At 41.3% G+C, this 13553-nt stretch overlaps 1 protein-coding gene across 1 annotated transcript in view; it reads right to left on the bottom strand.

Moving 5' to 3' along the window:
• Positions 1-13553, bottom strand: part of bmpr1bb (bone morphogenetic protein receptor, type IBb) — a 142096-nt gene that overhangs the window by 37524 nt on the left and 91019 nt on the right. The window contains exon 3 of the mRNA XM_017710746.2: positions 7315-7534. Coding sequence (XP_017566235.1) covers positions 7315-7447 — 133 coding nt within the window. The 5' untranslated portion in view covers positions 7448-7534. The remainder of the gene's footprint in view (positions 1-7314; positions 7535-13553) is intronic.

Raw genomic sequence — 13553 nt, 5'->3', positions numbered from 1 at the left:
TTACTTGTTCGACTTTGCTAGTTAGCTTGGCTATGCTCATGTACAGGCCGCTCCCCTGAAGCTAGTGACAGAATCAAGTTTTATACGGCTTCAACAGGCTTTAACAAGCCTTTCACTATAGATAACCTTCACTCTTACAACCTGAACGACCGCTACATTGCAGTAAATGCAACATTTAAAGGAAAGACGCTAAACAACCTGAAACTGATGTCTAGCTTGAAGTCTGGATAGCAAGTTTACTAGCTGGTGCACTATCTTAGTTTGAATTTGTCAGCTAATCTAGTATTAGTACGTTACAGATCACATTCCTTTAAAACATACTAAGTTTTAGCTAGCTAGATTGTTTCATTAGATTAGCTAGATTATTTACTGCACTAGCACTTTCCTTTAATACCTGTGTGTAGCGCTTCTGTCCTTCAGACTGAAGTTTTGCTTTATCAAAAGCTTTTTTTTTTACCATTTTTAGCAGAGGTTTACTTCTGTGAACTCCAACTCCAGTAGCTAAAACAAGACTAAACCAAATATCCTCTTAACACTTAAGACATGACTCAAATTCGCACACCACAGACTCTAGACTCGATTTGTGAACCCATCTGGTGCAATCTGTATGCCTAAATCATCACACATAGGCCTCAAATTGGATTTGAAGTCATACTGAACTCACAGTAATAAATCTGTCTGAGATGTCTTAGCAGCATCGTGCCTTTAGGCTTCTGAGTGATGCTTTAGCCATATGCTCAATGCTAAGCAGCGGTCAGATCTTTCATTTTGTTTGCTAATTGCTAATCACATTAGTGGTTTGCTCACAGCATTAATGGTTAGGAGCTTTCTTTACTTGTTAGCCACATTAGCTTTGTATCTCCAGGGCAAACCAGAAAGAGCAAATGTCCAGTACTGACCATGTCTCGGTTGGTCGACTACATTTGGGATAAGTGGAAAACGCTGTAAATGTGATGTTTTGCTTGAACTACACATTCAAGTATTCTTGAGTGGGCAAATCCACTGGAGATCCAAAGAGCTTTGGACTTGTCCTACATGAGTGTTACAAAGGAAAACCCTCAGCCTGTCATCTTTTGCAAAGCTGCCTTAGCCTTGAAAACATCTGTGAGGTAAAGCTAAGGAGGAGGGTGACGTGATTCTCTGTAATGCCTCTGAAGATAAGCCATATTGAAGCCAGCACACTGTCTGAAATAGAGAGCTTGTTAAAGAAAACAGAAGAGTCAACATTGTTTCCTGGTGCAGCTTCACATCACAATCGAATGGAGCGTAAAAGAGCAGAGAAGCAAATATGAGCTCTGAGGCAATTAAATATCAGCTTGTTCAAGGGAGAGTAGCTGTCAACACCTTATTCTGAGCTTGATGTCTCTTCTTTCCTTGACATTTCACGTACAATCTCTCACACACACATACGTGTGCGCACACACACACACACACACAGACACACACACACACACACACACACACACACACACACACACACACACACAAAAACAAGCATAGACGTACAAAGACAGACTCACAACATTTGTAAGAACGTCACCTTCAGCTCTTCAGTAGGAGTGTGAGAGCTCCTCAGGGAGTTCACTGTACATTCCCACTCTGAAGGTCAGAGGGAGATAAGGGCAGGCTGAGCTGACCTTGCCTACATTGCCGAGTCTACACAATGATAAAAACGTCTCTCCCTCACATCTACCTTCTACATTTAATAACAATGTTACCGTCTAATCAAGAACCAAAGGCATCAATCAAGGCGAGGAGCACCCAGGCAGACATATATGTGCACAGGTGGACAGAGGAGGACTTTATATTATTACCAATATTTTAAAGTCATGCTTAGAACACTGTAATCTTTAAAGGAACAGCTGTGGACCTTGTTTTATAATAGTTTTGCAATACGATTTTCATTTTCAACTCCATTTAAGGCAGTGAAGTGAAAAAAAGTTTCTAATTTGACACAATTCTACACTCTTAAAAAGGTTCTTCAATGGTTCTTTAGTAACGAAAATGGTTCTATGAAGAACCAGGAACAATCAAAGAATCATTTGCTTGATTAAACTGTTCTTTGCATCATGAAAGGGTTCTTAAAAATGTGTTGATGGTCCTATAAAGAATGAAAAGGGTTCTATATAGCACCCAAAAGGGTTCTTCTATTGCCACAATGTCAAGCTTACAACAATATTAGAACCCTTTTCAAAAAGGATCTGTATAGAACCATATATTAAACATTCTCCTTCAATCTAAAGAATCCTTTCATGATGAAAAGAACCCTTTAATCATGCAAAGGATTCTTTTGAGTGTTCAAGGTTCTTTACAAAACCATTTTATTGGTCATTTTGGACAGTATGAAGTCACTTAGTGTTGTAGATACAGTGACCCCTGGTTCCCATCACCACCACTGTAAAGAAATGAGCTGACAAGTTCACATCAAACCACTCTGAACGACTTCGTATACATCTCAACAGTTGAATTAGGCAGAAATAAGTAAAAATCCCCCTTTATTGTTTACACAATGACCGTAGGACTCTAACAGCCTGCTGCGCTGCTATTTGGTGGTAACAGAATAATGGGAGCTTTTCAGGAACTGATAAAAGACAGTCTTTGGAAACGGGACTTTCTGGGATATCCCACTGAAGGGACAGCCTTAAACTAAGAAAACAGATGACTGAACTTGAACTGGTGTGTCATGGTGAGTGATTGAGTGTATGTGTGTATGTGCTAGAGGGCATTTGCATGCAGAGGTGAGTCAGTAGCCCCTGTCTCTCTCTGCTTTGGCCCTCTCAGAGAAAAGCACTCTGGGAAAAAGGCGTTTTTGTTGGCGTTTCGGCCAGAGCTGGTAAACGAGATGCAGCTGGGCTTGGGGCGTCCCAGCTCTGCATGTAAAAGAGAGGGAAAGATCGCTGTGCTGCACGGAGCCGCAAACACTAGCCCGACTCACAGAGGGCAGACTGCGTTAACCATGGCCATCCAGAACATCCACGGCACCAAAAGTTTACACTGCACATCCAGCCAAAAACCAATGAGGTCTCCAAGGGAGACAGAAATCTACAGCAACTGCATGATGAGACAGATTGAGACGTCTGGCCATACACTGCCTTTCAGAATTTTGGGGCACAATTAATAGCATTTCAAACTGTTGGTCACATCACGTTTTGTTGATTTTGTAGGCAGGGGTCAGCAACATATGGTTCTTTTACTGACCTGTTGCGGCTCCACAGCAGAATTAGATCTCTAGGTAAAAATAAAATAATCCTCCTTTGCAGTAAAATAAAACTCTGCTGATCGTTCAAACACCGTTTTAACAGTAAATGGTCTAAAACACTGGAGTAACCGCTAATTCATGCTTTAACCCTGAGCTAGTAGCTAAACAAACAGCAAAGAGAAAAATTTAAGACAAACATCGATAATGTGAAGACGAATGGACTTACTTGCATTTATAATCACTTCAGTTGGTTTTCTGATGCATTTAATCTACAACGAGAAACTGTCAAACACTAAAAAGTCGTGAGGCTGAAATCAGCTGCCCATTCGCCAGCTTCTCGTTCAAATTTTCCTGTTCCACCTTAAAAAGTGCATTTCCATTCTAGTGCCAAGGGCATCAATAAAGGTGGAAAATTCGAACAAGAAGCTGGTGTAAAAAGTCAAACGTTGAGACATTTTACAAGAAACTATTCTACTTTTGAGGAAAGGTTTCCTGCCAGAGATGTGAGAAAGGAGGCTACAGCTTAGCTAAAGCTTAAAGCAGAGCAAAGTAAGTCTGAAGATGTAAAGACAGCTGGATTTAAGCTCAGTAAAAAGATTTCTCAGTACATGTAAACTCTCACTCTGATTTCTTTCAGATTTTCTGCGCATGTGCGAAACAGATATAACTGAAATAAGCGAGCAGCATTGGCGTGAGATGGTAGTATCACTTTTCTGGTGAGAAGCTGGACCCAAACATATGCTTGATGAAATGAAGGATTTAGATATTCTTCATCTTCTAGATGATGTATGCTCACATTTTCAGGCAAAGTGGCCCAATATTTAAAAAAAAAGCCATGGTGTGAAGTTTGAGTTTTACACTATGTTTACGTTACGTCTTCTTCTGTGAGTTTATTGGCTGGTTGCAAAGCAGAAGTCTGATTACTGTCTGACTCATGTAGACTAGGAGTTTCCCATTATCTGATTACTCAAGTGTATGTAAACGCTTTGATTGGATTACTGACAAAATCTGATTTTCTGCAGTTATCAGATTATTAAGCGCATTTAAATGCACTCATTGTTTTACAGAAGTTTTAAGAAACTTTTATATTTAGGCCAAATATATGTTTAAAATCAGTTCACGTTGGACGAGTATGTGCAAAATAGTCCCCAAAGCATATTTTTCGGAGTACCAATTGTACCGTCATCTACATTACATATAAAACTCAGAAAACACATCAAGGTTTGTTTTGGATATTAAATAATAAACTTCATTAGAATCAGCCTTTCACACAGTAAGGCGTCAGATGAAACCAGTATCACAGGTGCAAATATTTGCACAAGTAATTTAAAAACTATTAAATTACACAGCAACAAAAACCTCCTTCACACTTTGTTCATACAAGCAGACGGCTTTTCTAGACATTACTCAGAAATGTCTTGGAGGCTTGTGGAGCTGGATGGACACCTCTTTCAAACCTTTTGTTCCAGCTTGTCTGTGCCAAAGGTCGCGATTAGTCCTAATTTATTCTCACTTCATTGAAAAGTCAGAGTGAAAGTAAAATATTATACTCTAGAAAATGAAGGGACTGAAAATATGTCAAATTATTATCTTCAATTTCACTGTATACTGAGATAATAAAGTATGTATGTGGCAACATGAGAACCATTTTTCTTCAAAAGTTCTTCCACACAGATGTGAGCAGTCTAGGCACAAATGCTGACTGCTTCCATTTATCTGCACTGCTGCCCTTGGCTGTTTGGGAAAACACTGCAGGCACCAGTTTTCTACCCTATCAGTCTGCCAAGCATAAAATAACTCAAACACATGATTATTGTCTGCATACGCTGTTAAGCATCGCTCTGTAGGCTAGACGGCCTCCGACATGATGTAACAAACTGGAAGGGGATGGAGGAATGCAACTTCCATTAGATGCAGCGACACGAACCAAAACAACATCTGATTTGTTTGCAATTTAATACAGAACTACTTAGGGACAAAAATGTGACGAATCCCTTTTAAAAACACCAGTTAGACGAACACCGGTCAGTCTGTCACACTGAGCCACATTACAGACGCCATTGATCATGGAATATTTATCTAACCCCAAACCTGAACAACTGAACTGTTAAATATTTCAACAGAAGCTATAAAAAAATGTTACACTATCAATTCTTTGAAATCTTTGATCAAATCTTTGATCTTCAGTATCAGTCCACAGCTTTCAAGAAATTTCTTATTTTTTACATTATTTAATTATAGTCGCATGTAGACTATGAAATAACACAAAATCGTGTGATTATTATCCCTTAAACAAGTCTTAATATCCCCCTTTTCCCTGATGCAGCTTTGCACACTCTTGGCATTCCTCAAGCAGCTTCATGAGGAGCCACCAGGGATGCTTTTTTCAACAGGCTTGAAGAAGCTCCACATATGCTGAGCATTTGCAGCCTGCTGAAAACTACTTGCATTGAAAAAAAGATTTTGCATGGAAAATTTCACTATTTAGACTTTTTCTTTTTGGAATTGAAGTTGAAAAAAGACCTCTTATATCCAAAATAGCAATAGGGAAAAACATGTTTGTAATGTTAATGTAAACAGATTAAGGTATGAAATTCTGGCACAATGTAAACAACATCTGGTATTTTCAATATATGTTAAAAAAGCAGCCTTTAGATTGCATGTGCCAAACACTAGGCCCATAGGCCAAGTCAGGCCCATGAAACAGGCCTATTCAGCACATAAAATTAGTTTAATTTTCTATTATTATTATTAGTTTCACCCTGAGCTTCACTACAGTCCCCAGCATGCACTGCAATATAGCGTGTTGTGCTCTATGTGCCAGTAGTCACACAAAAAGATACTTGGTGTCTAGTTAAAGTTTTTAAAAACCTACCTTCTGAGGTTATGTAGAATGTAGAAACTGTAGCTAATGTAGAAACAATTCATTTCTATGTAAAATGATTTTTGAATAGTTTGAGAATTTTAGTGTCTATTTTGTTGTTGCAGTTTTGACCCACAGATTTGTTGAGATTTTTTAATATGGCCCTTTTAGCAGATAAAGTAGTGAAGCCCCTACTTTAAACTACAGCGCCTTTAAGATTCCTGAAAAAAATGTTCAGCCTGGTGTGTCCACACTTTTGACTCGTTCTGTAAATGAACAAGGTTATGCTAGAGGGCAAGCAGCATTTAGTGATAACAATGTTTCAGCACTTTGATTTTCCCAGAACAGTGTTGGACTAGATCAACAGTAAGAGCAGCTGAAAAGCCTGCTCTAAAACTCTGCCAGCTGCAGGATATTTCTGAGGGTCCCTCAGATACACACACAGAACTCCAATTATTTGAGGTGTGGAAGAGTGCATGTGTTGGCTGTGCGTTCTATGTGCGTGGCGCAGGAGGTGGAGGAGGAGGAGGACGGATTTTACAACTTGCCGCCCAACTGTGTGTTTAACAAGTGTCTGACAACTGATCGGTTTTAGCCTGTCTTCAAAGGCTGTGCCAAATGCCGCACCAGCGAGCAAAAAGCTCTTAACCAAAACAGAGCCCTGCTAACACAAGCTGCTGGGTCTGCCGACTCATTTTTTATTCCATTGTTTGACATTTTCTGCCGAATGCGTTGAATGGGGACTTTAATAGCAGTGCACTCATAGCTGCCTACATAAGCTTCTGTGCTGTAGATCAGGCGGGCAGTGAAGTTCAGTGATACAAGTTTGGCAACTGTGTGACAAAAATTCAAAACACGAAGCGTGAGGGGGAGGCGGCGAGTGCGCTTCGACAGTCACAAGTTGAATAGTCCCATCACAACAGCATTTGACCCAGCATGCAAAAAATAGCACTGACTTCTAAAGCTCCTGACTTGCTGACAATCACCACAGCTCAGCTGAGGCAGAGCAGTCTCAGGATGCACTTTCGGCCAAGCGGGTAAAGTTTCTAAGTGGTCTGGCGTCTGTCTATTGTGTAAATGACGAGGTCATCTAAGTATGCTGTACAATTCGGGACAACGTTGATGATTTAGCTTCTGGGTGCATCTTGACTCCAAACGGCATGAACACATATTAAAATAAATCTGACTGACGCACCAATGAGCGCGAACAAGCTGGGAGAAAGAGAAGAAAGTTGGTTGGTTGGAGACTCACCGTTAGCAGAGTTTATGGAGCTCAGACCCAGGAGAAGTAGCACCAGGGTCCAGCGGGTTCTTTCCCACGGAGGCACCTTCCTGCAGCCCCGCAGCCTGCCGGCCATCACCAAGCCTTCAGCCGCCTGGGGCATGAGTGTGTGAGTCTGCCAGCCTCCGAAACTCTGCCCGCCACACACACACTGTGATGTCTCCACTGCTACTCCACACTGATGGCCCGGCTGTGGAGGGAGGAGAGAGAGAGAGAGAGAGAGAGAGAGACAGAGAGAGGAGGAGGGAGAGAGAGAGAGAGAGAGAGAAAGAGAGAGAGAGGGTGTTACACAGTCACTGGCTCTCTCACTCTCTCTCTCACACACACACAGTCACATAGCCTCACACACGCACACACAAGCAGTGCTGCCTGCGTGTTTGGGCCGCCCCACTCTGGCCGGACACCTCTCACGGAGAGGACAATAAAAGGAGCAGCGGATCCCTGCGGATAGGACCGAGGCCCCGCCCACAGGGACCCCACTGTCCCGCTCACGCATAGGGGAGGGAGGGCTACTCTCTGAAAGGAGGCCAGAGGGGCCTGGGGAGTGAGGGGTGAGGGGGATGTATGGGGGCGAGAGAGGGGTCTGTGAGAGGCTGCTACTCTGACCCCTAAAGACAGGCACAAACACAGAGAGAGAAAGAGCGCTAAGCTCTCCACATGCCTCCTTAACTCTCCGCATCCATCCGAATGCTCCTTCACGTCTCCCACCGACAGCTGCCTTTCAGTTTCAAGAAGGATGATTAGCAGGGGAAGAGCTCCTTCATTGCGAATGCTGGCAAATAGATGAGAGAAGCGACTGTGTAAATGTTGTGACTTGCCGCTAAGTGACTTGACTGCTTGAGATTTCAAAAAACAGTTTTCAAAAAATGCAACGTTTTCAAAAAATGTACCCATGTATCTTCAACAAATCTTCTTCTTCTTCTTTCGGCTGCTCCCTTTAGGGGTCGCCACAGCAGATCATCTGCCTCCATCTTGCCCTATCCACTGCCTCCTCTACTTTCACACCAACCATCTCCATGTCCACCTTCACTACATCCATTAACCTTCTCTGAGGTCTACCTCTTCTCCTTCTACCCTGCAGCTCCATCTCCAACATGCATCTTCAACAAATCAGTTCAGATAATCTGCAGATAATCTAAAGGGGCTACAGTGTACTGGCTAAATAATATGAGACCAAAATGGACTGCAAATTTAGCTCACAGCCCAAAGACCAACCAAGTTTGCTAACTGAAATGTAACGTCTTTGGTCTGTGATGCTAATGTAGCTAACGAGAAATGCAAGCTTTTACGTATACAAATTAGCATCATGGAAACTTCGCACCATAAACCAACAGACGTAGCTCAATTCTGTGAAGTTGTAGAGCAGCAGCATCATAACACGATCATTTTGTACCTTCACCAATTTGGTTTTATATTATTGAAAAACCTGACTGTCTTTAACAAAACACTTCATGGGTATTTACTATACCTTTCACTTCACGTTTCATTTAAAACATTTTTAATGAATTCAACAGATATTTCAACTAAGCATCTATTAAACTCACCGTAATTTTACCTACCCTTAAACCTGGCCCTAATATTAACCTCAGCCTTAACATCATAAGATTTTCCCAAGTCATTTTGGGTTGTTTGTTTGGGTTCATTCATCACGAAATTTACATTTATATATATATATATATATATATATATATATATTTCTGAATACATATAACAATAAATCTTCTATCTTACATCTATTGTCCATACTTTAGCCCATTTAAACAGACAAAGGGGGGAATTGCTCAAACTGGATTTTCTGCTAAAATCATGCGTTAACTAATCGCTGAAAGTCAGAGGAAAACTTTTGGCTATACACTTACAATCCAAGGTCAAATATGGCAAAGCTGGAATAATTATCACGGGATAAGTAGCTGAGCACAGACCCACAAGCCCCTGCTGAAGGCTCCTTTTTTATGCGTTTGCTTAAGTATTTCCTCCTCCACTCATCAGGGTGCTGACATTTGAGTGACATGTTATTACGGCCTGGTTAGGCGCACAAAGCAGCCAGTGAAAACACACAACAGTGAAAACCGCACATAACAAAAGGCATTCACACGTCAGGTGATTATAAGCCTCACCTCCGGGCCATGGCACGCCCCTCCTGGCTCTAATCTCCCGTGGAAACACCCCCCTCCCCACAAAAGTTCCCCCAGTCCCACAGCAAAAGACTTTCTGGGAGTTACAAGTTAAGCCGATTAAGCACGCTATTACAGAGATTACATCAAGTCGGTCGTAGCGGTATTTCACGTAAGGAATAATTGGGCTGGCATCTTCCGCAGTGTGACTGGGCTACCCGTGCTGTAAACATGCCCGTCTCTTTCTGTTGCAGCTTATAAGTGTATGCATGCACTTGTTTTTAAATACACTGTGAGGATGTGGAGTCATGTCCCCAAGACCTTTGCTCAAATATTCAAACGTGTATACAGGGCTGACTGAAATACTGTAATACTAAAGGCATTCGAAGCTGTTTTATTTAACATGTAAATGGTCACCCCAAAAGGTTATGAACTATATTCTGTAAGTCTTTGCAATATTTTCTTGTTAAATGATCTGCTTTGAGATTTGATCACAGCTAAGACATTCTGGATATTAATCTGAACTTCATCATCTTTCCACAAGCTGGATTCTGTAGAGCAGAAACAGGATCGGTTTGTACATCTTCAACAAAATGGTTTCATACTATTGAAACAAGTGACGCTGTATTTGGAGAGTACACTTCATGGATATTTAACATACTTTTTACTTCATATTTTACTTTTAAATGAATTTCAACTAAGCATCTACTGAACACACCTTACTTTGACCTAATCCTGGGCCCTAATATTAACCCCAACCTTAACATCAACCCAAAACCATAAGCTACAACTGACACTGCTGACAATTAACAGACAGTTTGCTAACAATTTAGGACAACCCTAACCCTTACTCTGCTCCTAAATTTAACCCTGGTCTCAATCCTAACCCTAACTTTAATCACAACCTACACCCAAAACATAATATATATATATATATATATATATATATATATATATATATATATATATATATATATATATATATATATATATATATACACATTACTTCAATTATAGCTTATAATATAGCTTCAATTACCATATAGGTGCATATATCGCTGCTCCAGGAACAAAACCTCTTTCTTCAATCTTTAAAATGGTAAGTTTGGTAACACACTTTGCTTTCAATATAAGTCAGTGAAAGCAGGACCCCCCCCCATGTAATTTTGGGAGGTTCATTTATCACGAAGTACACACAATTTGTAGTTTTCAAATTATGCCAAAAACTGAAAAATTGAGATACGAGGTTTTGTTCCGACGTATATACATGTATGTTGTATATGTAGTGTGTGTATAAATAATATATATATATATATATATGTGTGTGTGTGTGTGTGTGTGTGTGTGTGTGTGTTTGTGTATATATGTGTGTGTGTGTGTGTGTGTGTGTGTGTGTGTGTGTGTGTGTGTGTGAGAGTGTAAACTTTATTTTGATGAATGAATCTGATTTTAAAAAGCACTTCACAAAGTTAAGACAAATTACCACTGTTATCTCTATGTATGAATGTATGACACAAAGTACATAACGACAAACACATTTAACCAGCAAAAACCAACACATTAGAGAATCCAAACAGAAGGAGGAGCACAGCCTGTATAAAGCTTGAGGAGACGTTTAAAAGGACAAAAGAAGGTAAACTGAACCTGTGACTAATGAGCTTTTTAACATCCGACCCAACAGAACTATCACTCTGCTTCATCACTCGCTTTTATTTGCCTGATTTCTCTCATCGCTTTCGGTCCCTGACGCGTCTCCCACTCCAGTGCTTCTCTCCAGAGTACTGGAGCCATCGATCATCTCCATTCAGAGACAGAGGAACCTGCAGGAGGAGATGAATCACTTGGCCTTTTCACTCTCCTCCTCTCCTCCTCTCCAGCCTGCTGTGTACCCCACAGACCCCCTCTGCTCCTTCCTGCCATTCCCTCTCTTCTCTCGCCATGGCACTCTGCGCAGCCTCTGGAGGCGGATGAGTGAGAGAAACTGTTGTGTAAAAGAGAGAGAGAGAGAGCAAGGGGAAAGAGAGAGAGAGAGAGAGAGAGAGAGAGAGAGAGAGAGAGGGAACCAGAGTGGGAAAGACAAAAGGATAGAGGGACATAAGTGAGAAAAAGAGAGAAAGATAGGAACATAAAGAGTGACAGAAGAAAAGTGAGAGAAAGAGGCAGAGAACATGAGAGAGAGATCAAAAGACAGAGTGTGAGAGAGAGAAGCCAAGAAAGAAAAAGAGTGTGTGATGGGGAGAGAGAGAGAAGGAGAGCGTGTGAAAGACTGAGGAATAGAGAAGGAAAGATGAAGATAAAAAGGGATAGAAAGCAAGAGAGAGAAAAGTAGAGTGTGATAAAGAAAGCAAAAGGGAGATAGATAGATAGATAGATAGATAGATAGATAGATAGATAGATAGATAGATAGATAGAATGAAAAGAGGGAAAAGAAAGGGAAAGACAGAAAGAGAGAAAGAAGGGAGAAAGAGAGCAAAAGACGGAAGAAGAGAAAGGAGAGAAAGAGAGAGAGAAAGGGAAGAATGAGAGCGCAAAAGACGGAAGAAGAGAAAGAAAGGAGAGAATGAGAGAGAGATAAAGACAGCAGAAAAGATGAGAAAAAGAGAGAAAGAGAAAAAAGGAGAATGTGAGAGAGCAAAAGATGAGGAGAAAGAAGAAGGAGAGAGGCAGAGGGAGAGAAAGAAAGAGCAAGAGAATGAGAGAGAGGGGGGAGGGAGAAGGGGAGGAAGGGAGGGAAAGAGAAAGCAAGAGAAAACAGCAGTAGAGAGAGAAAAAGAAGGGAAAGACAGAGGGAGAGACTGCAGGATGGGGGTAGGGGGTGCAGTGAAGGCAGTACACAGTGGTGCATGTCAGAGCAGGACGGTGCAGCGCGGTGCTCGGTGGTCCGTCTCTGGTGCTGTCACTGCTGATTTTCCGAGCGTGTGAGATTAGATGTGATGGGGTGACCTCTTTGGAACACGGCTCATGGCGGGCTGTGAGAGGGTCAGCACCGCTCACACACTCCCTCTGAGCTCTATCAAGTGCCCAGTGTGAGGTCAGCCTGCCCTGCTGAAGCCCCCGCCAGGAACTGTCCGCTCAGGCTGGTCAGGAACGAGTGATTCACTCTACTTCCATAAACAAGCCTTACCCATCCTCGTGTACATTCACCAAGACACTTTATCTTTGTGTTTAACCCTCAAAAAAAGAAAATCATCGTTTATATCGTTTATTTCTTACTTGTAACTCGTAACAAGAGGAGAAATTCTCTCAAAATAACAGACTCTAAACTTCTATTCCATGCCAGGTTTGTGTCTGTAAGCAGAGGAGATGCTTACAGATGTTAGAAATAAAGGAGTTATGCAGGTACATTTTTCGTTCATCAACAACAGCGAGCGCGTTTACACGATAAATACATACTTACTGCTAACTGCAGAAAATCTGATTTTGTCAGGAATCTGATGTTTACATGCACTTGAGTAATCAGATAATAGGAAAACTCCAGGTCTGCATGAGTCAGGCAATAACTGGATTATCCAGCCAATAAACTCATATACGATGTGACTCCAACTTCATGCTGTGGCTTTTCTTAAAAACCATTGCTCCACCTAAAAATATGAACATTTATCATCTAGAATTTGAAGAATATTGAAATCCTTCATTTTGTCAAGCGTGTAGTCGTCAACGCTGCTCGCGCATTTCTGGTATTGTGGTCTGTTTCGCACAAGCGCAGACTGAGAAATCTGAAAGAGTAAGAGTTCACATGCACTGACAAATCAGATGACTCGGATAAACTCCTGATCTCTTAATCACATTTCTAGATCAGAGTATAGAGTTTACATGACCATTTGAATAATCAGATGACTGCAGAAATCCGATTATGATCAGATCACTGACTGCATGTAAACGCCCAATGTAAATGTTCCCTAGAAGGCACAACAATGGCTTTGTCACGCATCCTTCTGTCCTCGATTCTCACCAAGACTCCATCTCCCAGAACCCCTTGGGAGATCACATGACCGAACTTCCTCATTCATCCAATCACTGAGTATTGAGTCTTTCCACGCCATATGACTTGCTAAGTTTAGTTAAGTTTAAAAGCCCGGGCTTTAGCTTAGCCAG

The sequence above is a fragment of the Pygocentrus nattereri genome, chromosome 18 (assembly GCF_015220715.1).
Source record: "Pygocentrus nattereri isolate fPygNat1 chromosome 18, fPygNat1.pri, whole genome shotgun sequence".
NCBI classification, from domain to species: domain Eukaryota; kingdom Metazoa; phylum Chordata; class Actinopteri; order Characiformes; family Serrasalmidae; genus Pygocentrus; species Pygocentrus nattereri.
This window is presented reverse-complemented; position numbering and strand designations above follow the sequence as displayed.